At 44.2% G+C, this 25301-nt stretch overlaps 1 protein-coding gene across 1 annotated transcript in view; it reads right to left on the bottom strand.

Moving 5' to 3' along the window:
• Positions 1-25301, bottom strand: part of LOC135049880 (collagen alpha-1(XXV) chain-like) — a 267395-nt gene that overhangs the window by 54639 nt on the left and 187455 nt on the right. Inside the window, exons 17-22 of the mRNA XM_063955838.1 lie at positions 18342-18404; positions 14532-14600; positions 9476-9520; positions 5438-5482; positions 4407-4484; positions 3822-3845 (exon numbers count right to left, since the gene is read on the bottom strand). Of these exons, the coding sequence (XP_063811908.1) occupies positions 3822-3845; positions 4407-4484; positions 5438-5482; positions 9476-9520; positions 14532-14600; positions 18342-18404 (324 nt within the window). The remainder of the gene's footprint in view (positions 1-3821; positions 3846-4406; positions 4485-5437; positions 5483-9475; positions 9521-14531; positions 14601-18341; positions 18405-25301) is intronic.

Here is a 25301-nt window from a genome sequence, read left to right as displayed (position 1 = left end):
GACAAGAATCACTCTAGTCAGCAAGGCGCTAACATTCTCACCTCATTAACTTGCCTATTTATCTAGCCCTTTTTATAAAATGATGCAGAAACAACAGTTTTCGCATCATGTTATGTACAGTATTCCCGCAGCCTCCATCCGGCCCTGGAAAATTTGCGCTATATGTCCTACAGTATAGATGTGAACTCAGGACACACATGTATAGTCCACCAGATTGGCAGGAACAGCTGTTTTTTGGAGCAGCTGTCCCCAAACCGGAACAATTCTGAATTGGTTATATATACATTTTTTTATTCAGCAAATTAAACCACTACTTAGAGTCATTGTATATCAAAAAATGTGATATAAAGGTAGAGCTACTAATATACATACACCAACAGTGGTGCCGAGAGAGGGAGCAGAGGGTACAAATTACCCAGGCCCTGGCCTGATGGAGGAGCCCCTCCCCCTTACCGGGCAGCAGCGGCTGCAGCAGCTATTATCCTCAGCCCTGCTGTGTGCTGGGCTGCATTGTGGCCATGAAGGTGCTTAAAATACCCTTTTTTCTGTATTTTTTTCTTAGGGCGCATGACCACGCCTCCTGTGATTAGGCCACGTCCCCTGAAAAGTACCTGGGCCCAGCCAGACTCTCTACTGCCCTGTACACCAATGTAGTCTGACCTGCAATAAATACTGCTGTTCATAGTGATAGTGATTTTTTAAATTCATATTTGTAGGCAAAAACATGTCATCCAACGTATTGTGACACATTTAGGGTTATTAGCTTGGTAGAGGGCTTAGTGGTGCTTTAAACAGCATCACACAGCTTTTCAGGTATTAAACAAATGGATCTTTATTGGCAACATAAATGAAACACAATATAACAAACTACTGTACCTACTGTACCCCCTATGCAGGGCACAAACTCACTGCTTGACCCCTTACAATACTGAACAGCTAATCTGCATCACAAAGCCACAAATACAGTCTCAGTCCTGTCTCTCACGGGTAAGGCACCTACTGGCCTTCTCAAAGTCCTCCCTGCCTCTTGCAAGTTTAGACACAGCCTCCTAGCCTTCTCACACTCAAGGACTAGTGGCCTGTCTTCTTCTCAGCAACATAAACACAATCACAGAGATTTGTAGTCTTCCCTGCCTCCTGCAGGTTTAGACACTGGCTTCACGGCCCCCACTGGCTTCCTGGCACACTGGGCTCTTTGACTGCTACTGCAGCCTGACTGGCTTTCACAACCGCACCCGGGCTGGATACACACAGTCCCACCTGGACTGGTTTCATTTGGCATCCATTAGGTGTAGTCACATCTGCCCTTTCTTCCCTGTGTGGGTGGTTCCCTCCAACCCCACATAGAATCCATGGCACACTACTGCCATCTATGCTCATATAACCACAGTATAGAACACTGAAGGGTACAACTGCTATACTTATATATGCAAGCTTTCTGACCTATTATTTATTTTTATTTTTCATTATTTATTACTTTATGAATGGAAGAGAGCTTTTAATTTCAACACACCAGTTTCAGGGATGTGTCTCAGCCTGCGACTGCAATCCCGACAGCTTACTTCAGATGGCCATGCTGCACTACCATAGGGTGACTTAGAAGCTCGATTACTGACCGATGTGCATCTGATGATTGCATCTTCGTACACAAGTGGCAGATCAGAGACGCCGCCAGTGAGCATCTCTGTACAAATCCCAGTGGCTGCGACATTTGCAGCTGCTGTGTACACAGGCCCTGTGTTTGCTAGTGACAGACTTACGTGAGCACCAGGTACAACAAAAACAAGATGGAAATTAGAGGCGGAATATAATCATAGAGGAAATTCTGCGCAGAACACTTAATACAAAGGGGCCTATCCATCATAACTAGATGGCACCGTTACACATGCGGAAACCCTAGTTTTCTCATATTATAGGTAACGAGCCTTCATCATTAGGGGTCCGATAGGGCCACCTGATATCCAGCAAACTCAGAAACGTAAAGTTTTCGGAGTTTGCCTTTGAGAACAAACACCATCTTCAGATTGCGCTTGTTCTTGGAGCCTCACTCCTTCTGATGGGAAGGAGTTCTGGGGATGTGAAGAGGGATCTGCCTCCTACAGAAGTGTACAGAAGCGATCTGTACACTGCTACAGAGGTAGCAGTGTTACAGATCGCAAGGACAGCTGCTTTTCAGAGCAGCTGTTCCCGCACCGCCGCAAGTTGGATACTTAATCATCGGGCTCCATACAGCCCACAATAATGACTAGACTCCAAATAGAGAAACAGAATTTACTAAGGAAAAGTGTTTAATTCTGCGTGTTATTGCATCAAAACGTATAGAAAATACCTCTAATTGCAGCTTTTCAGTATAAATGTCCAGAAAAATAATAGCCTCATAGTTGCTGCTAATTCAAAAATATGTACTGTAAGAACCAAAGTGGTTCTAGCAATATTATTTTCTTATAAAAACGCCTTAAATGGGAAGCAGACTCACAGCTGAATCACATATCTTTCAATATCGGCAGAGAGGCTTGTTCGCAATGGAGTGAAAAATGCATCCTGAGATTTGATGTGAGCTGATCACATGACGCATATATAAAATCTGAAAAGCCATTTTCATACAGATGTGTGAAACTGAGTATCAAGAATCTACTTGTTGCATAGCGGAGCTACTGTATGATGATGTATTGTGGTCCATCGTGATGAATATTGCAATTCTGTAGGGCGTTTCCAACTGTGCTTTGAACAAAAAAAGTTACAGGCGTACTGTGCCACATCTGCAAACGGTGTGTCAATTTTATTTATTTTTTTAATTACACTTGAAACATAATGTTTGTCAACAACATTTGTCTAGGTTATAAAAAGCACTCTGGAAACTTCTCTGAAAAAGGTGAACCTCTGCAATTGTAGTCTTGTGTATCATTTACACTAAGGTGACATGCAGACTCATTTATTTGGATGGTGAGAAAAATACAGATGTAACCAATATCAACTAATAAAACAATTACTTTCATTTATAAAGCTTGAGCTTTACTAATGAAAGCTAATATCTGATTGGCAGGGGTGTAGCCAGAACTTTGTGGGCCCCATAGCAACATTTTGAAGGGGCCCCCGTCCCAATGCTTCTAGAGAGACATCTCTCTGCAGCAGTTGTTAATTTTATGCCCTATAATGGTGCCTTAGTTCATTTTCTGAACCATAGTCAAGCCTTAATTAATGTTATGCCCAGTAGTAGTGCCCTAGTTATCTAACTTTCCACATTTCAGAGCTGCCAGTACACATTATACCGCACAGTACCCCCAATTCACATTATGATATATAGTTCTCCCCGTTCATATTGTGCCTCATTACAGTGCCCCAGTTCATATTATATAACATTAAAATGCCCTCCAGTTCATTATATACCACACTAAAATGAGCAGGCCAAGGGGCATACCTAGATATATTGCAGGCACCAAGGCAAGGAAATAGTTTGAAAGGACCCCTACGTACCACCCAATGGTGAAATATGTATATAACACATGTAACTTTGACAGGGAAGGTGGGCCCCTCTCAGCTCTGGGCCCCATAGCAGCTGCACTGTCTGCACCTATGGTAGCTACACCTTGCTGATTGGGTACAAAAGTTATAATGTACTTCTGCTATTTGCACCATCCTAATAAAATTTTAATATCACACATTTTGCTTCTTTTAATGTGGAAAGTTAGAATGGTAAGAGATACATTTCTTCTTCATTGCCAGCTCATACACACATATCACAATTAACACATAGGCATGCAAGGAAAACACATCACAGGGCCATGTGGGAACGGAACATCACTCCATGCAGGTAGAATTACCGTAACTGTAATGGCAGTGATCCTCTGGTGACAAGCCACAGTGACAAGAAATAACATTGTACTGATTAATACATCATACTGTAATTGCTACATTGCTGAGATTATTTCTAAAACAAATGTTTGATAATTAAGCAATAAAGAAATTGGTGAGCATGATAGATGGATACAGGAAATGTCCCGGTCTACATTTGTGACTTTAAAAAAAAAGTAGAGTTTAATTCAAGCCCTTGTTGCCAAGTGAAGCAGAATAAGCCTGCCTCTGTCACATCTGAAACAGTTTTTACAGCTCAAACTAACTAGCATTTAAAGGCAGCTATAAATGATGTGTGTCCTTAGCAGATGATGTCAGGGAATAGTCAGGAGAATATCGCTACACTATAGCCACTTATTAGTATTCAAATAGAGACTGAATGCTTTAAAGACTTCCAGTGAGTTGGAATGATTTATGAACTTCCCTAGAATACATATTTGATAAAGACACATACAGTATGAAGTAAAAGTTCTTCTCAACAGAATAGTGATCGCAAAGCGGTATGAAATATTTCCCAATAGGTGTATATTTTCATGGAACATCCTGCCTCTTACCTGCAATGCTTCCTGAATATTCCCATTGTAATCTATGATTTCTGTAGCTCCTTGGTCTCCCTTTTGTCCAGGTGGTCCCTGAAAAATAACATGAAATCAACTCTAATACACTCTATAAACAAAATCTTGAAACATGCAATAAAGCTGGGTATACACCCGACTGACACATTAGCGGACCCACTGTCGCGCGGACCGAGTGGCCGATTCTGGTCATTATACACACTTACCAATCATCCGCTCAACGTGTCAGGTCAGGACACCCAGCTGGGCAGGCATTTGAATTTGCCCGTCCAGCTGTGACGACAGCCCCCCGCAGCAAGTGTACGGATGGTCAGATGTACTAATATATCTGAAGATATATCGCCCATTAGGCGATATGTCTATGAATGTCATTCACAGACACATTGGGGGTACACACCCGCTGACGGGCTTGTAATATATCTGCAGTTTGCTCAAACGGCTGATATATTGCCTAGTCTATACCTAGCTCAATGGCCCCCATACATCTAAGAGGCCCAATTCTCTGACCATTCCGGAAATGCCGATCCACTGACCAGATCTGCCCATTAGCAGCCATCGATGAGGGCATGAGGAAATTAAACATGTTAAAACTGCTCGATTCCCAGATTCCAACCAAAAACAGTCGGGATCAGGATTTTAATATTTACCCAAGTGCCACCAACTCTGCTGTTATATATTAGATAGATAGATAGATAGATAGATAGATAGATAGATAGATAGATAGATAGATACAGACAGACAGACACAGTATAGACAGATAGACAGACAGACAGAGAGATAGATACAGTATAGAGTGATAGATAGATAGAAAGATAAATAGATAGATAGATAGATAGATAGATAGATAGATAGATAGATACAGTATATACAGACAGATATATACAGTAGATAGATACAGTAGATAGATAGATAGATAGATAGATAGATAGATAGATAGATAGATAGATAGATAGATAGATAGATAGATAGATAAAGTAAAAGATGAAAAGTAAAATGTAAGTGAAACTTACTCTGGGACCGCTGGGGCCAGTCTCACCTCTGTTTCCAGAATCCCCCTAAATTGACAAAATGTCATACTGAGGGGCAATAATTTAAAAACAACATACTTCTTGTTACAGGTTTTGTTGGTACAAACATCACATAATAACAGTCCTAAAAAATATATTCAGTACTCTGCATAAGTACAATGTAAGAACATTCAATGCGACATAAGTACAAATAAATAAATGAAAGGAATGCAATCATGTCCTAAAAGTTATCTTTAGATTTATACAATTAGACTTGTAATACACCCCATGAGTGACATAACTACACTGTTATGGATTAAGCAGCTGTCTGTTCTGTGTGAGTGTATTGTATTGTAGCTTTGATGTTGTAATCCGCAGAACAGCTGATAGAGACAGCGACGATGTCCTGACTTGATGTGTCTCTACATATGCAGTGTGAAGTTTTATTCTAACATAGTGACCAGTTGTTTATGCTCAGCAAACCCATTTCATAGTACATTGTGGGGAGACTGATTAAAGTAAATACAACAGCAAACAAGAGACCAGTGGCAGCGCCTACCTTTTTTTGGGCAGGAGACTGCCACTGCCCATGATAGAGAGGGAGAGGAGAGCCAGCCCCTGGACAGCTGGGTTCTGGCGTCTGCACAAAGGATCTGGCAGATGCTAGAACCTGCGCACAAGCATCTGCTTGAGTGTGCATGTGCAAACCCACGGCTTCTGTGGACTGCATCAGCTACAGGAAACCAGCTCTCTGCAGCCCGGTCTGGCAGTCCTGTAGGGAGGGAATACCTATCCTGCCTGTCCTGTGGGTGACTGGCAGGTAGGACTTCCAATAGGAAGTCACTGTCAGTCACAGTGAAGCCACTAAGCGCCAGGTGCAGTCATACAGACTGCAACTGGCTCAGCTGAGCTCACTGAAGTGGCAGATTTGACTGGGGGCTACAGTCCTGCATCCTTGGGTAAAATCCGCCAGTGCAAGTGACATTAATGCGCTGTTGGCTATTTCATTTGTGAATTGCTCTTGATCATATCTGCCTACTGTCCCATAATGTCATGGTAACTCTTGGATTTCAGGAAGTCTTCACGGACTATAAGCAGGGTAGGCCACACTCTCAGATTCCTCTTCACTTTCTTTTAAAATTGCCTAGGTGGGACCATAGCCGTGTCCCATGCTGAGCTTTGACAAGAATCATGTTATTGCATAGCAGAACTATCATGAGGTAGATAATGTTGTCATGTTCACCTTGTAATTTGATTTAAAAAATTGCTTGTTTTTTTACTCTTTGTGTGGTCTGTAAATTATTTTATTTACTAAAAGCTAAACATCAAAGTGCATTAATCAAATTTGACCGGTCTAAAGCTATAATTCTAATTTTTAGTCATGGGACAAATTGCGTGGGTCTGTCAATCCGCAGGGCACAGCTAAGCTTTTTCATAAAAAATAAGATGTGCGTCACATAGGCAAGACACAGTTCAAACAAGCTGTTGCAGCTACCATGCCTGTCACGATGGGTGAATATAAATAAAAAAACAAATACCTATTATATACAAGCCCAATGACTGAGCCTTGGGTCCAGTCCCCTGGGCAGCTGATACACCAATCAGGCCCTCACACCTAGAGATAATTGACCCAATGCGGATTAGCACTGGGTCCCTACTGGTTCCCCTGATCATACTGTTAAAATAAAGTGCAAATACTTGTGGCAAAGCATATGCCAGCATGCACCCATTCCTATGGCAAAGGCATATTCAGTAACTGTGATGGTTTAGATGGAACAGGCTGATTTCAGGGGATTGTACCACTATGCCCCCCTCACCATGGACAAATAATCCTTGGTGAGCACTTGAAGGGCTAGACATTCCCCTGGTACACGGCCAAGCCCATTGTCATGTGGGCAAACCATTAATGTTATGCCGCCACATCACCCAGTTTGAGGAGGCAAGTATATGTATATGTGTTTATGGAGATGTCCACTACATAAGGACATTCCACTGAAATAACAGACTATAAAAATGAATGGGCTATAGACATCAATGAATGTGCAATCCACTGTTGTTCTTGTTATGATTTGTTGTAGTAACTGTCCGCCAATGTGGAGTTTTGTGACACTACAAATAAACGATAAAGATAAGATACAATAGTGGGTAATACAATGTTTAGCTATACATTTACAAAATCATGCATTATCTCTGTCTTCATTTTATTTGGAATAATCATGGTGGATCTAGTAAATGGAATTGTTTCATTCAGGTATATCTGCTGCTACTGTATGCTGAAGTTCAGACCCATCCAGCCTGGTGACAAGGAAGCGCTAGGGGCACAGTTGTACCGGGCCCGAGGTGATAGGGGCCCCAAGAGAGACCCACAGATGATAAACTTAGATCTAGCCATCTCCTGGGCTGCTGCAGTGAGCCGCAGAGCATAGACATATGGGTTCTGTCCGGGGAATCACTGTAGCTATATTGCACAGGAGGTGGCCGCAGCAATGAAGTGTTTCTGTTTATTGGATATACAGATATTACCAAAGAGAACCTTTTCTGGATATACTGTAGCAATCAGGCGCAAATGCACAACAATATTAAAATCTATTGAAAAGGGTTACACCTTTACATGTAATTAAAAAAATGCAGCTCCTAGTAGATACTCTGCGTGTATCAATCCAGGTAAATAAAACAACATACAAGAGAGCGCAATGAATATTAATAAGATATAAATTTAATTGTTCATATACAAAATAAAGAATTATTTTTCCTAATATTAAAAAGAGCTCATTGCATAAAAAATAACTCTAATTGAGTAACTGGTGCAGTCCCGCTGTTGCTCCTAAGCATAAGCTGGATTGTATTTGATGTAGTTCCAGCTGTTCAGTTTGTAATGCAAATACAACAAATGGGATAAGTATTGTGGCTGGTCAGTTTATATTGCAAGCACAGCAAGTTGGATAAATGTAGGTTATTTGGATCAAGTGCGCTATATATAGGAGAGCCGCGCTATGCTACCACCTCCCACATTGGCTATATGCTCACTGTACGTTGGATATGAATCCCCGTTGGCAAGGGAAACCGCCGGATCTTTAAGCTGTGTATGTCCAGCGGGGGACTAAACTCTCTGGAGAGAGTGTCCTCAATCAGGAGCAGGAGTTTGTGGCTCAGGTAGGGAGGGAGGGCGCAGCTCTGCAGGTGAAAAGAGAGTGGTTGTATGTCTACTTGTCAGTGATAATTCCCGCTGTGCAGAAGCAATGTGCAGCTTTCGGAGCGCAGTGTACTGTAGTCACCAGGGGATCTTGACGCGTTTCTCCACTATCCCAGGCAGGTGGTTTCATCAGTTACTCAAGTTGAGTTCTTTTTTATGCAATGAGCTCTTTTTAATATTGTGAAACATAATTCTTTATTTTGTATATGAACAATTACATTTGAATCTTATTAATATTTATTGCGCTCTCTTGTATGTTGTCTTTGTTTATTGCGGTGCAGCGTGCATGATGTCATGATGTTATACAGCACCGCAATGCTGAAAGAGAGCAGAGGAGCTGTGGCAGGCAGCAGAAGGAAAGTACTGGGGGCTGCAGGGAATGAGTAGACACTGTGGGTACTGGAAAATAGCACTGGGGTTGAAGGGACATTATGGGGGCTGAAGGGACACTGTGGGGGTTGAAGAGACAATGTATGGCAGCAGCAGCCAGACCCCATTACAGAGCTCCGCATCATCACTGGCTACATCATTGGCTACTGGGGACCATCAAGATTCAATGGCGTATAACAACAGGCTTCTTATTTCACTGTGATGTGAAAATGTTTATTTAAACACAATCACTAAATGATGATAATATGAATAACTAAAGACTGAAACACTATGTTATTCTCTTCAAGCCACTAGATGGAGCCATCACAAAAGAATGAAACGTTAGTTACAGTAAGCTAAAGACACACATGCAACTAGAATTTATAACACAGCACCTAACACAAATTGTAAATGAACAAAACCAATCTATTATATATATCACAAGAAGAATGCTTTATATAAAAGAACTAGCCACTGACCTTTGACCCCTTTGGGCCTCTAGATCCAGATTCACCTGCTTCCCCCTGGGACAACAAAATTTCAGAAAAGAAAGCAAAGATTTGATTATAGAAAGCAGAAAAAGAGATAAGCCAAGCAAGCTGCAGATTTTAGGATGCCTTTTAGTGAAACATGCAAGAAACAATGAAAGATAACTTGGAAAACATATGTCTACAGGTGTTTAGGAAATATCAATATTGTGCCCTTGTGGACGTTGTCTGGAATGACATGCTGGGAGTTATTCCCCAAAAGTTTGCAAGATCAGATTTCTTAATGCATAGATAAAGAGTTAATACCATGAAACAGCCATTGTAATACTATACAGTGCCGTGCAAGTTAATGCTGTGCTGACTCTTCAAACTTGGTCAAAAGATACTAGTTCAGGGACAATCCAGAGGTTCATGGTGCCCCTGCCTTTAGCAGATGTACAGCAAAGCTGGGTACACACCACAGCGACATGTACCCCAACTGCCCATCACACTGACAGAGCGGGCGATTCAGGTAAGAATATACATTTACTGATCGGCCACATGATATGTCAGTCCAGATGTCACAGCTGGGGAGGCATTTGAATTTGCCCACCCAGCTGGGATGCCAGTCTCTGCAGCAAGTGTATAGGGCGGTCCCGTCTGTACACACAGCCAGATGTGCCGATATATCTGCAGATAAAGTATATCAGCCATCAGCTGTGCTACAGGGCCGATGTGATAAGTCTGTGAACAGCGTACACACCCGCTGATACATAAACGATATATCACCCGATCGCTCAAAAAGACAATATATCACCAAGTGCGTACCCAGCTTACCACATTTTGTGGACATTGATTACCTTCTTTCTTCATCTTTGCTTAGTGTCACACACTGTGACCTTTTATACAGTGTTTTTGTAATGAAAAACTTTGAACATGACCTACCCATTCAAAAATTAGTTCTAAAAATCACATTTTCTCAAACAACTATCAAAAATGAAAAACAAAACAAAAAACATTTGCTTCGGAAATACAGCTCCATGAGTAAAAACAGTATAAGGTAATAAACAAAAAATAGGACAATGAGGGGTCTGTCACATCACAGGTGTTTATTTTTTAGTTATATCTAAATGAACAGCAGTAAAGGTGTCACAAGTTAGCATTACTTAATTAGTAAGGTAATTTATTGTCTCATGTAACACATCATGTTCACAACTCATGAAACATCATGGAGATCATGATTGCGCATGCGTATTCATAAGAAAGGTGCTACAATAGCTGGCAAAAAGACAATATTTAGACAACACTTATCTGAATGACATTATCATGGGGGCACATGGGAGAAAATACAATAGTGTAACCTGTACAGTCTACCAGTGACGTGTGGTGAGGTCAATGGCTGGGAAGGCACTGGCCAGTGTGGGTGGGGCAATGATGCGATGAGCGAAGAAAGGGAGACAGAAAGAGAGGGTGCGGCTGGGGGATCGCGTTAGAGACAGAATAATGAGATGGAGAGGAATACAGGCAGAGAGGTGACTGGGGGAGATAATAGAGGGTGTCAAAAACAGTACAACGGCAAAGCAGTCACAAATGGAGAGGGGCAGAGACAGGGGCAGGTGGAGAGACTAAATGGGGCTGGGGCTGTGGGGGTAATAGAGTCAGAGACAGGACAATAAGAGTGCAGTCACTCATCTAGAGGAACAGGGGCAGAGAGAGGATTGGAGGCAGAGCCAGCAATAGAAATCTTGGGGCCCAATACGTGGATATCTCTGCCCCCCCCCCCCCCCCCCCCTCGGCCCTGCACACACATCCAACACCCACTGCTGATGTCACTTCCCCTTAGGAGAGAAGGAAGTGAGGGGAGAGAGAGAGAGAGACAAAGAGGGTGTCAGGGAGAGAGCGTGGGTATCAGGGAGAAAGAGAGGAGCAAGAGTGAGAAAGTGTGCCAGGGTGAGAGAGAGAAGCAAGAAAGAAATGGAGAGAGAGACAGGGGTGGGTCAGGAATAGAGCGAAAGAGAGAAAAGGTGTCAGAGAGAGAGAGAGAGAGGGGGGAGGAGCGAGAGAGAGAAGCGAGCGGGAGTGAAAGTGTCCGGGAGGGAGAAAGAGAGTGAGAGAGTGTCAGGGAAAGACAGAGGGAGAGAGACAGTATCAATGAGAAACAGTGTCTGGGAGAGAGAGAGGGGGAGAGAGTGTCAGAGAGAGGGGAGAGAGACAGTGGCAGAGAGAGTGTCGGGGAGAGAGAGAGATAGTGTGCGAGAGGGAGAGACAGTGTCAGGGAGAGAGAGAGGAAGACAGTGTAAGAAAGAGAGACACAGTGTCAGGGAGAGAGAGGATGTGAGATATACAGTAGTGTCGGGGAAGAGAGAGGGAGAGACAGTCTCAGGCAGAGAGAGAGATAGTGTGCAAGAGGGAGAGACAGTGTTAGGGAGAGAGAGGGAGTGAGATATAGTGTCGGGGAGAGAGTGTCAGGAAGAGAGAGAGAAAGTGTCAGAGTGTGAGAGACAGTGGGCCTTATTCAGAGATGGCCGCAGATCAATGCATATGCAGTCAGATCTGCGTCCATCTCCGCACATGCTAAGGGCCACCCAGCATTTGTTAGGCCGCCTCCCGATATGTCCGCAATAAGATTGCGGACGCATTGGAACTAAGGTTCACCCCTGGCTGCGCCGTCAGGCAGTCTGCCACCATTTTTGTTGTTTTTGGAACGGCTGTGACGTCACGCAGCCGCCCCGAAAGCGATCCGGCCCACCCCCCAAAGCCGCAATGACGATGCCAGATAGCTGCCGATGTCAGTAACACTGCGGCCGCATCCATCGGGGATGCGACCGCAATGTGTCTGCCCGTGCAGTTTGCCTCCATCAGCAAACTGCGCTGCGGGCTGCATCAACAGCGAGGTTTGAATGACCCCCAGTGTCTGGGGGAGAGAGAGAGTCACTGTCAGGAAGAGAGAGTGAGTGTCAGGGAGAGAGAGAGGGGAGCAAGAGGAGGGAGTGTTAGGGAGAGGGGGGGTTAGGGAGAGGGGGGTTAGGGAGAGGAGGGAGTGTTAGGGAGAGGGGGGGTTAGGGAGAGGAGGAGTGTTAGGGAGAGGAAGGGTTAGGGAGAGGGGGGGTTAGGGAGAGGAGGGGTTAGGGAGAGGAGGGAGTGTTAGGGAGAGGGGGGGTTAAGGAGAGGTGGGGTTAGGGAGAGGGAGTGAGCAGGAGTGACAATAACACTACCTGACAACACAGCACAGGTCTGTTCTGGGGGCGGACACTTCTCAACATTAGGCCCCGCCCCCTAAACACCCGCGGATCACGGCACTGCTTAGCTGCATGGAGCTGGTCCTGATAAGGAGAGGGAGGGGGGGGGGGCTACAGCAGTCAGGTCCTGCTCACCTGATCCATGAACCTGCAGCCAAGTGGGGGCCACCAGCAGCACTCCTGTCTACTCAAGGCAGCTGATCCCTGACAGAACCCAGACGTATACTGCAGCAAAGGATGTGGTGTTACAGGCAGCGTAATGGTGTGTAAGGAGCTGGACCAGCGGGAGCCATCAGTCGAGTCCCAGTGTCCCACCGATGGAGTGATGTATGGGACGGATGCCCAGTGACTGGTCGGGGAGGAATCCAATGAGTACTGAAAACCAGGCCTCCTTTTCAGGCATCCAATCAGGGAGGGTAAGAGAGCAGTGTGCCACGCCCGCTCTGGATCCGTCCCTGCATCTGCTCCTATCACAGCCCTGCCCCTGTCACTGAGGCAGAGTTAGAGATGCCTCATCTCCTTGTTTTTTTCAATGGGCTTTTCTTGACAGCGCCCGTGGCCCCACCCCCTGCTTAATACAGTTTGTAAAGGTCAGTGGGAGGCAGCGCTCTCGCTGCCTCCCATCCTGTTATGACTAGGATTTTTTACAGCAAAAATGATTACAATAATACAAAGAAGTTAGTTATAACACATAATCTGTTTTATAAATATCTTCTTTGTATTATTGTAATTATCAGATTGGAATATGACAGGGGAGGCACTAGGCACTGCCTCCCCTGACTGCACGTCCCTGCAGTCTACAATGCAAGGGACTGTACAGTCAAGATCCCAGCAGTCAAAATACTGACAACGGGATCCCAACACTACTCGAAATTTTGTCACTGACATCCTGAATAGGGTCACCTGCCCAGCGCAGGAATCCCAACCGCCGAGATCATGACCAAGCAACTGCCGGGACTCTGGACAGGTAAGCCGCGGGAGAAGGTTAGGTTTAGGCTGCAGGGGGATGATTAGGGTTAGGCTGTGGCACAGGGGGATAGGCTTCGGTTGCGGGAAGTGGGGTTAGGTTTAGGGGGCCATGTGGGGAAGGTAAGTATACTTACCTTCCCTGTCGGGATTCTGCTCGTTGGGATACCACAGTCAGTATTCTGACCGCTGGTATCCCGACCACCGACATTCCATACCGAACCCCAAAGCAAGGCTGAAAATTTACTACATGATAATATAATATATCTTAACATATGCTACAAATATGCATAAGAAAGCAAAATCTTAGGAAGCCAGAAACCATTTGGATTTAATTTAAAGCAGACATTTATGTTGGGAGTTAAGAAATAATCATCTCCCAGTATGAGACAATGATGCAAGAAATAATTATTGAAAAGTATTTTTCCTCTCTTCTGCCGTATCAGGCAAGTCATTTCATACATCATTCAGTGTTCATCTATGTTGGTTGTGCAATTGTATGTGAATATAGTGTATGTATGTAGTCTACACTCTTTATGGATATGGTAATAGAACATGACTCCCTCCTGTTATCATTCAATTTAGAAGATGGTAGATAGTAAAACTAGCAATTATTTACTACTATGGAGCAAAGAGCAGATGTGTTGAAATGTGTAACCACGCTGTATGTTGACGCTCTCAGCAATTATAATAAGTTATCACAAAGTATATGCCACTCATCTATCCATGTGCCCAATAAATAAAATAATAACTGAAGGTTACGGCAATGTTCATTTAGTACTTTCACTGAATAAACGCTTATCTAATTTAAGATGGACATATACAAGAATGTAGGATTGTCCACTGAAACTATTCGGACTTACCTTTGGACCTAGTGCTCCTTGGAGACCTCTCTCCCCTCTCCCTGGAGGTCCCAGTTCACCACGTTCCCCCTACGGATTCAAAAGCATTATAATCATTATATTTCCAGTTGAAATCATTTTTCCAAATGCTATTTCATTTTTAAAAAAAACAACTTCTCTAAAAAGTGAATGCAATACCAATTGGTGACATGTCAAAATAACAACAAACACAACAAAATAACAAAGCAACATTAACAACAAATGATGTTCGATCACAACACAGCTGTGAAATAATTGATCATATAAAATAATGATAGCTGTAAAATGTACTGTTACATTGATTGATACTTCATGCTTCATCTGTGACATTTAAATTGACTCACATCTTGAGCATAGTAAATAAACAATTAAATGTACTGTGTTGTATGCAGATTTTTTAAAAAAAAGCTATTTTGTATACTTTTAAGTACAGCATACTATATTGTGTATTATTTTATAGGCTGCATAGAAACCTGAAGAATAAGATGTGTGGTAGAGTTGATCTTTGATGAATCTTATCTGGAGGAAGTCACTTCCAGGTGCACAGGGCCTGCACCACAACGTCTGAAACCATCCACTGAGCGCTAGACGAACACAGGGCCTAATTCAGACCTGATCGTTGCTGTGCGTTTTCGCACAGCAGCCGATCAGGTCTGAACTGCGCATGCGCCGGCACCGCAGTGCGCCGGCGCATGCCAGACAGCCGTTGGCCGTCTCAGCCCCGCGATCGCCTCTGCCTGATTGACAGGCAGAGGCGTTCGCTGGACGGGAGGCGGCGAGCCGTTTCAGGGGCGCGGTCCGAGCAACGGCGGCTGCGTGATGTCACACGCAGCCGCTGCGACCCGGACAGCTGAGCTGTTATTAGTATGATGGTCTGAATTTGTTAAAATAAACTACAGTCAACCTTTAAATAAGGTAAATTTGTGCTGCAGCTGTGGTATACTCTGCACATAAGATAATATTCAAATTCTTGCGCAGCCAAGTAAATTATGGAGCCCTCAACATTATATATGGCCAAAAGGTGCCTTGTACCGGGTTCAGCGTCTCCAGTAGTCCCATAGCGTTAAATGACAGTGCCACTGGACCACGCACCCTTTACCCATGGCCACGCCCTCTTTCCTTTTTTTGTACCGATTTCTGGCTCTGAGGGTATGATATATTTGTTATACTTTTTACATACATATGTATGTGGTGGTTTGCTTTACATGTCAGAGCTGGGGTGTGATATGTGACAGTGTACTGTGTAAAATGTAACTTAATACTGCACTATTACATTGCCCCTCAACTACATACTATCTATGCCATGGCTTATACCAGTTCTGAATTCTACAAAGAATAATGCCAGGCCCCTATGCTACTGTATGATGGATGGATGGATACATAGCTAGTACGATACACTTGCTGCTAAAAAGACATTACAGTGCCTTATACCCCGCAGACTGCAATGGCAAATCAATTTCATTTTCCACTTTAATGTGGTGGTGTTGGTGGGTGTGAGCTTTTGTTTGTTCAATATGCTGACATAACCCCCCTCGGATTGCCATCAGTGAATGTTGTAGCTCCCAGGGCTCTGATTACGGTGAGGGGCCAATTACTAAAATAATTTATGCAGAAGTGTAATGTCGTTTTTAAAAGCAGATACAACATTTCAATTAACTTACTGCATCACCATGACAACAAATACGTCACAGCAAGAAGAAGAATTCACAATAAACTACACCAATCCAACCCACCATTTGATCCTGTGATAAGACAGTCTAATTTAACTGGTAAATCCACTGAAAATTATTGTGCATACAGTAATTAAAATCTATCTTTTGCTAAGAGCAATAAAAATGTAACAGTTTATTTATATGGTCAAGTCACTGCTATCAATTACAAATAAATATCTCAGGGGTCAATTCAATTATCTGTGATGTGTGATATTAATATGTGACTGCACACATCACGGATGATTACAGGAAAGCAATCGCGCATTTTGGGCGATGTGTGTCTGCAATGTATTACCATTGCGGGCATTATCCTGCCATCATAAGCATCACTCACAATTTAGTTCCCCCCTTAGTGTTTATAGAGTGTTGTAGACAGGGTTGGACTGGCCCACAGGTGCACAGGGGGGAAACCCCGGTGGTCCCCACTGCCTGAGGACCCACCTCCTTACATTAGTGGGTCCTTCATTCCCCAGTCCAACAATGGCTGTAGATATGAAATTATTTGAGATAAAGCTATATGTCACTTATTTGATGCACACATTCCTTTATTCTGAAGTGCAAGATCTCATGTATAATCTCATTTGATATTTTGGAAGATCTACGGTATTTATGACCTTTTTACATTAGGAAAGCTGCGATTTCAGTGGAAGGTACAGTATTACTTTTCTTTCAGCCTTTGGGACTGAAGAAACACCCTCCCAGTAAAGCAGGAGTCATCGTGACCTACCTCATAATTCTCCAAGCAATAATACCTAAAGAGATAATAACGTAATGGCCTAGATCATGGAAACAGTGGGCAAGAATGGGAGCCAAATTATTGTGCTAGATAGAAACACATCACTTTATAAAAAAAATTAAAACAAATAACTATTTTAAGATTAACAATGACTTTCATAAAATGTTGATGATTATGCCAAATGATGCCACTGATTCATAATACAACCTACATGAAAATGAGTTTCATTTACAATTCTCCACTGATTGCATTTCGGATGGGACATAGGTGGTCATTCCGAGTTGATCGCTCGCTAGCAGTTTTTAGCAGCCGTGCAAATGCTATGCCGCCTTTCACTGGGAGTGTATTTTAGCTTAGCAGAAGTGTGAACGAAAGGATCGCAGAGCGGCGGCATAATTTTTCCTGTGCAGTTTTAGAGTAGCTTAATACCTACTCAGCGCTTGCGATGACTGCAGACTGTTCAGTTCCTGTTTTGACGTCACAAACACGCCCTGCGTTCGCCCAGCCACGCCTGCGTTTTTCCTGGCATGCCTGCGTTTTTTCGAACACTCCCTGAAAACGGTCAGTTGACACCCAGAAACGCCCACTTCATGTCAATCACTCGACTGAAAAGCTTCGCTAGACCTTGTGTGAAACTACATCGTTCGTTGTAATTTTACTTCGCGCGTGTGCATTGCGCCGCATACGCATGCGCAGAAGTGCCTTTTTTTGCCTGATCGCTGCACAGCGAACGAAAGCAGCTAGCGATCAACTCGGAATGACCACCATAATGATTTATTTTGCTGTGTCTTTAAAAGTATTTAGAGAATTAAGTAAACACTAAATTTAATGGACACATAAACAGCAACAAAAAACAACTAACGAATCAATGTTTTAAAAAAGATAAACAGGAATAAACAAGTGGACAAGTAGATTCCATTAAGTTTTGGCTCATATCAGATCTGAAATAATAATGATCTACATGTTGGTGAGCAAACTTACTTTCTCATAATAATCACACATAACCTCTTGACTGGGACCAAACAGACTATTTCATACATTTTATCTAGTTGTTTATAAAAAATCCATTATTATCCATAAAGCACTAGCATGGACAGCTTAACATTATACTTATTAAATTACTTATTTATTTGCTTCTAATTTTTTTATATTCCTGGATGTAAAGCTGATCAACATTATATAGCTAGGTTTTCTCTTAAGATATGCTGTTTTAGGGACAGTGTGGCAGGATACCGGCTTTTATATTATCTGCAAATTTCAGGCATAAGCAGTTACACAGGTCCCTATGGCCAAGGGCTCAGAGTTCCAGTCTGACAAAACTATAATAAATACTTTAGCTCTCACCTTGGTTCCTGGTAAACCTGGTAAGCCAGGTTCTCCTTGAGGGCCGAGAAATCCTGGCTCCCCCTTAAGAAATAAAAATATTATGAGGTTGTCAGTTGTTTGGGAGTCTGGGATACTATAAGACATTAATAAGATATCAACAGGATAACTAGACATATATTACCTGGTTTTAAAAACAGTGGCAAGCGTTTGTAGAGACGGTTTAATAGGTAGAGTGGAGCAATGTCATGACACAGAAAACAATGAGTATGAAAGATGCTTTTGGGAGAGAATGAATAAATCGGGAATAAAATAAACTCAGTACATGTGTAGAGAGCACTCCTCAGGGGAAGTATGAGGCGCCACCTAATAGGGATCAGTTCTGAGAACTGTGCCACAGGTAAGTAAAATGTAGGATTCTGTAACCCATACCAAAAAAACCAGAGGTTACAACGTTACAAAACGAGTGTATTTTAATAAGCAATTTATTTTTCTATTTTGCAAAGTCACCTGTGAAATAGTTTACATAAATGCCCCCAAATAAAGCCATCCATTTTACAGTATTAGCTTTTCCAAGGCTGTAATAATAAACAGAGAGCACATGTGCAGCAATTCTGGGCAAGGAATCTGATGCTTGCTTCTTCTGTTTCATTTGTACTGGATCATTAGAGCTGATTGCTTATTAGTTGTTACAGGTTTATACACATCAGTGGCAAACGCAGGATTTGCATTGGGGGGTTTCCAGAACTGGGCGGAGCCAATCACGGGGGTGGGGACTGAGGTGACCCAGTATATGCTGGGTCCGTAAAACTAGTGTGTCTGTGTGTGTGTGTATATATATATATATATATACACATATATCTACACATATATATATATATATATATATACACATACACACACACATACATATACACATATACATAGCATATTAAACATGCATACATATATATATATATATATATATATATATATATATATGTACACACACATACAGTACACATATATATACACATGTGTATATATATATCATATGTGTGTGTGTTTATATGTATGTATGTATGTATATACATGTGTATATATGTATGCACATGGATATATATGTACTATAATTAAAATAAAGTAAACTTTTATTGCACTTACAAGTGCCACCAGGAAGACAGCAGGCTGCAGAGGACGCTAGACAGTCATTAATAATACTCATGCAGCAAAAAAATAATAATTTTTTTTATTTTTTATTTTTTAGTGGAGGGGGGTTTCTGGGTACTCGGAAACCCCCCCTGGGTGCGCCACTGCACATTTGCACTTACAGTACTTAGACAACTGCCCATCTTCAAGCTGCATAGGGACACAACTGACTTTATAACAGCAATATAATAGTGAAATAGCTCCAATGCCCAACATGCATCTTTAATCTACAGATAAAAATGATCTGTATTTCCAGCCACATGCCAATGCACAAGCAGTACTACACAAGGTTGTGTTTTTCAGTGAGATAGCACAAGAAAGCAGGGAAGACACATAATTATTTACAGGTTTTTTTTTTTAGAATTGTTAGTTCAAATATTTAATCAATGATTATGAAAGTTACATTTGTATTAATACAATATTGCAGTGCAATTCTTTTTATTGAGCAGAAAGTTCTGTTTTGGCATCCTCCAACTTCCATTTTCATTTATTTTTTTTATTATTATTATTATTATTATTATTATTAATAACCTTGATTTATTTATTCAGCGTCAACAAATTATTTACAGCAGCCCCTGCCCCAATGGAGCTAACAGTCTAAGTATAGCCATTTCCCAGAAGAACCTGGAGAAAGCCTGTGTAAACATAGGAATAACATACAAACCACGCACATATAGTGCTACGATAACCTCCCAGAAATAGATTGCTAACACAGGCATTGCGCAATTGTATTTTCTGCCATTCTCAATTCACACAGATCACATTCTAATCAGATATAGTATTTATCAACACATAATAATGATCGCATTGTTACAATCGTCAATTTGTGGCTAGGTAGGGCTAAACCTAATTCACATTGGAATTGCAGAATTCAGTATGATTTACCAGTGGACGGGATGCCGGCTGTCAATATCCCAACAGCGGAGTCCCCTTGTGGGTTTGCTGTGCTCGACACAGGATCTATTCCCACTCTATGGGTGTCATGGACACCCCCGAGTGGGAATAGTCCTGTTGTGCCGGGATTCCGGCTGGCGGCACTGTCAGCTTTCGGGATTCCGGCATTAGTATCCTGACTGCCGTGATCCCAACAGCCGGCAAATTAAATGCATTCCGAATTGCAGCTTCTAAACCTACAGTAACTCTCCATAGAGACTGTTTATGCTAAGTGCAGCAGTGAAGAGCATATGTCCATATGGGTGGTCTTCAGTTTGCCGGCTGTCGGGGTCCCAGCGCACAGTATACCAGCGCCGGAACCCCAACAGCCGGCATACCAACACCGTTTCTCCCTCTTGGGGGTCCAAGACCCCCCTGGAGGGAGAATAGATAGCATGGCGCGCATAGCGCGCCACCGTGCCCGCAGCTTGGCGAGTACAGCGAGCCCGCAAGGGGCTCATTTGCGCTCACCACACTGCCGGTATGCCGGCGGTCGGGATTCCGGCGCCGGTATGCTGTGCGCCGGGACCCCGACAGCCGGCATACCATACTACACCCGTCCATATTGCCAAATGCTATCCTACATCTCATTTTATTTCTCTAACGTCCTAAGTGGATGCTGGGGACTCCGTAAGGACCATGGGGATTAGTGGCTCCGCAGGAGACTGGGCACAACTATAAAGAAAGCTTTTAGACTACTGGTGTGCACTGGCTCCTCCCACTAAGACCCTCCTCCAGACTTCAGTTAGATTCTTGTGCCCGGCTGAGCTGGATGCACACTAGGGGCTCTCCTGAGCACCTAGAAAGAAAGTATATTTAGGTTTTTTATTTTACAGTGAGATCTGCTGGCAACAGACTCACTGCAGCGAGGGACTAAGGGGAGAAGAAGCGAACCTACCTAACAGGTGGTAGTTTGGGCTTCTTAGGCTACTGGACACCATTAGCTCCAGAGGGATCGACCGCAGGACCCGACCTTGGTGTTCGTTCCCGGAGCCGCGCCGCTGTCCCCCTTACAGAGCCAGAAGCACGAAGAGGTCCGGAAAATCGGCGGCAGAAGACTTCAGTCTTCACCAAGGTAGCGCACAGCACTGCAGCTGTGCGCCATTGCTCCTCATGTACACCTCACACTCCGGTCACTGATGGGTGCAGGGCGCTGGGGGGGGGGGGGGCGCCCTGAGGGCAATATATGACACCTTGGCTGGCAAATATACATCATATATAGTCCTAGAGGCTATATAGATGTAAAATTACCCCTGCCAGTATTCCAGAAAAAGCGGGAGAAAGTCTGCCGAAAAGGGGGCGGGGCTTCTCCCTCAGCACACTGGCGCCATTTTCCCCTCACAGTTCCGCTGGAAGGAAGCTCCCTGGCTCTCCCCTGCAGTCTGAACACTACAGAAGGGTAAAAAAGAGAGGGGGGGCACTAAATTTAGGCGCAGTATAGATAATATATATATATATAAAAAAGCAGCTATAAGGGAAAACACTCATTGATAGTGGGATCCCTGTGTTATATAGCGCTCTGGTGTGTGCTGGCATACTCTCTCTCTGTCTCCCCAAAGGGCTTTGTGGGGTCCTGTCCTCTGTCAGAGCATTCCCTGTGTGTTTGCGGTGTGTCGGTACGGCTGTGTCGACATGTTTGATGAGGAGGCTTATGTGGAGGCGGAGCAAATGCCTGTAAACGTGATGTCACCCCCTGCGGGGTCGACACCTGAGTGGATGGTGCTGTGGAAGGACTTACGCGACAGTGTCGACTCCTTGCATAAAAGGTTTGACGACATACCTATTGTGGGACAGCCGGCTTCTCAGCCTGTGCCTGCCCAGGCGTCTCAAAAGCCATCAGGGGCTCTAAAACGCCCGCTACCTCAGATGGCTGACACAGATGTCGACACGGATACTGACTCCAGTGTCGACGACGATGAGACTAATGTAACTTCCAGTAGGGCCACCCGTTACATGATTGAGGCAATGAAAAATGTGTTGCACATTTCTGATGTTACCCCCGGTACCACAAAAAAGAGTATAATGTTTGGAGAGAAAAAACTACCAGTAGCTTTTCCTCCATCTGAAGAGTTAAATGAAGTGTGTGAAGAAGCGTGGGCTTCCCCTGATAAAAAGATGGTAATTTCTAAGAGGTTACTAATGGCGTACCCTTTCCCGCCAGAGGATAGGTCATGCTGGGAAACATCCCCTAGGGTGAGCTTGTCAAAGAAGGTGGCACTACCGTCTCCGGATACGGCCGCCATGAAGGAATCTGCTGATAGAAAGCAGGAGGCTATCCTGAAATCTATATATACACACACAGGTGTTATACTGAGACCGGCTATTGCTTCAGCCTGGATGTGCAGTGCTGCTGCTGCGTGGTCAGATTCCCTGTCAGAAAATATAGATACCCTAGACAGGGACACTATATTGCTAAACGTAGAGCATATAAAAGATGCACTTTTATACATGAGGGATGCACAGAGGGATATTTGCCGGCTGGCATCCAAAATTAGTGCAATGTCCATTTCTGCCAGGAGAGGGTTATGGACTCGGCAGTGGACAGGAGATGCAGATTCCAAACGACACATGGAAGTTCTGCCTTATAAGGGTGAGGAGTTGTTCGGGGATGGTCTCTCGGACCTCGTTTCCACAGCAACAGCTGGGAAGTCTACATTTTTACCCCATGTTCCCTCACAACCAAAGAAAGCACCGTATTATCAGGTACAGTCCTTTCGGCCCAATAGGGGCAAGCGGGTTAAAGGCGCGTCCTTTCTGCCCAGAGGCAGAGGTAGGGGAAAGAAGCTGCAGCATACATCCAGTTCCCAGGAGCAAAAGTCCTCCCCCCGCTTCCTCTAAGTCCACAGCATGACGCTGGGGCTTCACAGGCGGAGCCAGGTACGGTGGGGGCCCGTCTCAAAAACTTCAGCAATCAGTGGGCTCGCTCACGGGTGGATCCCTGGATCCTTCAAGTAGTATCTCAGGGGTACAAGCTGGAATTCGAGACGTCTCCCCCCCGCCGTTTCCTCAAATCTGCCTTGCCAACCACTCCCTCAGGCAGGGAGGCAGTGTTACAGGCGATTCACAAGCTGTATTCACAACAAGTGATAGTGAAGGTGCCCCTACTTCAACAAGGAAGGGGTTACTATTCCACAATGTTTGTGGTACCGAAACCGGACGGTTCGGTGAGACCCATTTTAAATTTGAAATCCTTGAACACATATATAAAAAAATTAAAGTTCAAGATGGAATCGCTCAGGGCGGTTATTGCAAGCCTGGACGAGGGGGATTACATGGTATCACTGGACATCAAGGATGCTTACCTGCATGTCCCCATTTACCATCCTCACCAGGAGTACCTCAGATTTGTGGTACAGAATTGTCATTACCAATTCCAGACGTTGCCGTTCGGTCTATCCACGGCTCCGAGGGTCTTCACCAAGGTAATGGCCGAAATGATGATACTCCTTCGAAAGAAGGGAGTTTTAATTATCCCGTACTTGGACGATCTCCTGATAAAGGCGAGGTCCAGAGAGCAGTTGTTGGTAGGGGTAGCACTATCTCGGGAAGTGTTACAAAAGCACGGCTGGATTCTAAACATTCCAAAGTCACAGCTGGTCCCTACGACACGTCTGCTGTTCCTAGGGATGGTTCTGGACACAGAACAGAGAAAAGTGTTTCTCCCGGAGGAGAAGGCCAAGGAGCTGTCATCTCTAGTCAGAGGCCTCCTAAAGCCAAAACAGGTGTCGGTGCATCACTGCACGCGGATCCTGGGAAAAATGGTAGCTTCCTACGAAGCGATTCCATTCGGCAGGTTTCATGCAAGAACCTTTCAGTGGGACCTGTTGGACAAGTGGTCCGGATCGCATCTTCAGATGCATCGTCTGATAACCCTGTCTCCAAGAACAAGGGTGTCTCTGCTGTGGTGGCTGCAGAGTGCTCATCTTCAAGAGGGCCGCAGATTCGGCATACAGGACTGGGTCCTGGTGACCACGGATGCCAGCCTTCGAGGCTGGGGAGCAGTCACACAGGGAAGAAACTTCCAAGGACTATGGTCAAGTCAGGAGACTTCCCTGCACATAAATATTCTGTAACTGAGGGCCATTTACAATGCCCTAAGTCAGGCAAAACCCCTGCTTCAAAACCAGCCGGTACTGCTCCAGTCAGACAACATCACGGCGGTCGCCCATGTAAATCGACAGGGCGGCACGAGAAGCAGGACGGCAATGGCAGAAGCCACAAGGATTCTCCGATGGGCGGAAAATCACGTGTTAGCACTGTCAGCAGTGTTCATTCCGGGAGTGGACAACTGGGAAGCAGACTTCCTCAGCAGGCACGACCTCCACCCGGGAGAGTGGGGACTTCATCCAGAAGTCTTTCAAATGATTGTAAACCGGTGGAAAAAGCCACAGGTGGACATGATGGCGTCCCGCCTAAACAAAAAGCTAGAAAAATATTGCGCCAGGTCGAGAGACCCGCAGGCGATAGCTGTGGACGCTCTAGTAACACCGTCGGTGTACCGATCGGTTTATGTGTTCCCTCCTCTTCCTCTCATACCAAAGGTACTGAGGATAATAAGGAGAAGAAGAGTAAGAACTATACTCATTGTTCCGGATTGGCCAAGAAGAGCTTGGTACCCGGAACTTCAAGAAATGATCTCAGAGGACCCATGGCCTCTACCGCTCAGACAAGACCTGCTGCAGCAGGGGCCCTGTCTGTTCCAAGACTTACCGCGGCTGCGTTTGACGGCATGGCGGTTGAACACCGGATACTGAAGGAAAAGGGCATTTCGGAGGAAGTAATTCCTACGCTGATTAAAGCTAGGAAAGAAGTAACCGCAAACCATTATCACCGCATATGGCGAAAATATGTTGCGTGGTG

Source organism: Pseudophryne corroboree, chromosome 1, assembly GCF_028390025.1.
Source record: "Pseudophryne corroboree isolate aPseCor3 chromosome 1, aPseCor3.hap2, whole genome shotgun sequence".
In the NCBI taxonomy this organism is placed as follows: domain Eukaryota; kingdom Metazoa; phylum Chordata; class Amphibia; order Anura; family Myobatrachidae; genus Pseudophryne; species Pseudophryne corroboree.
Note: the sequence above shows the minus strand (reverse complement) of the source record. Positions and strands in the feature narration are given on the sequence as shown.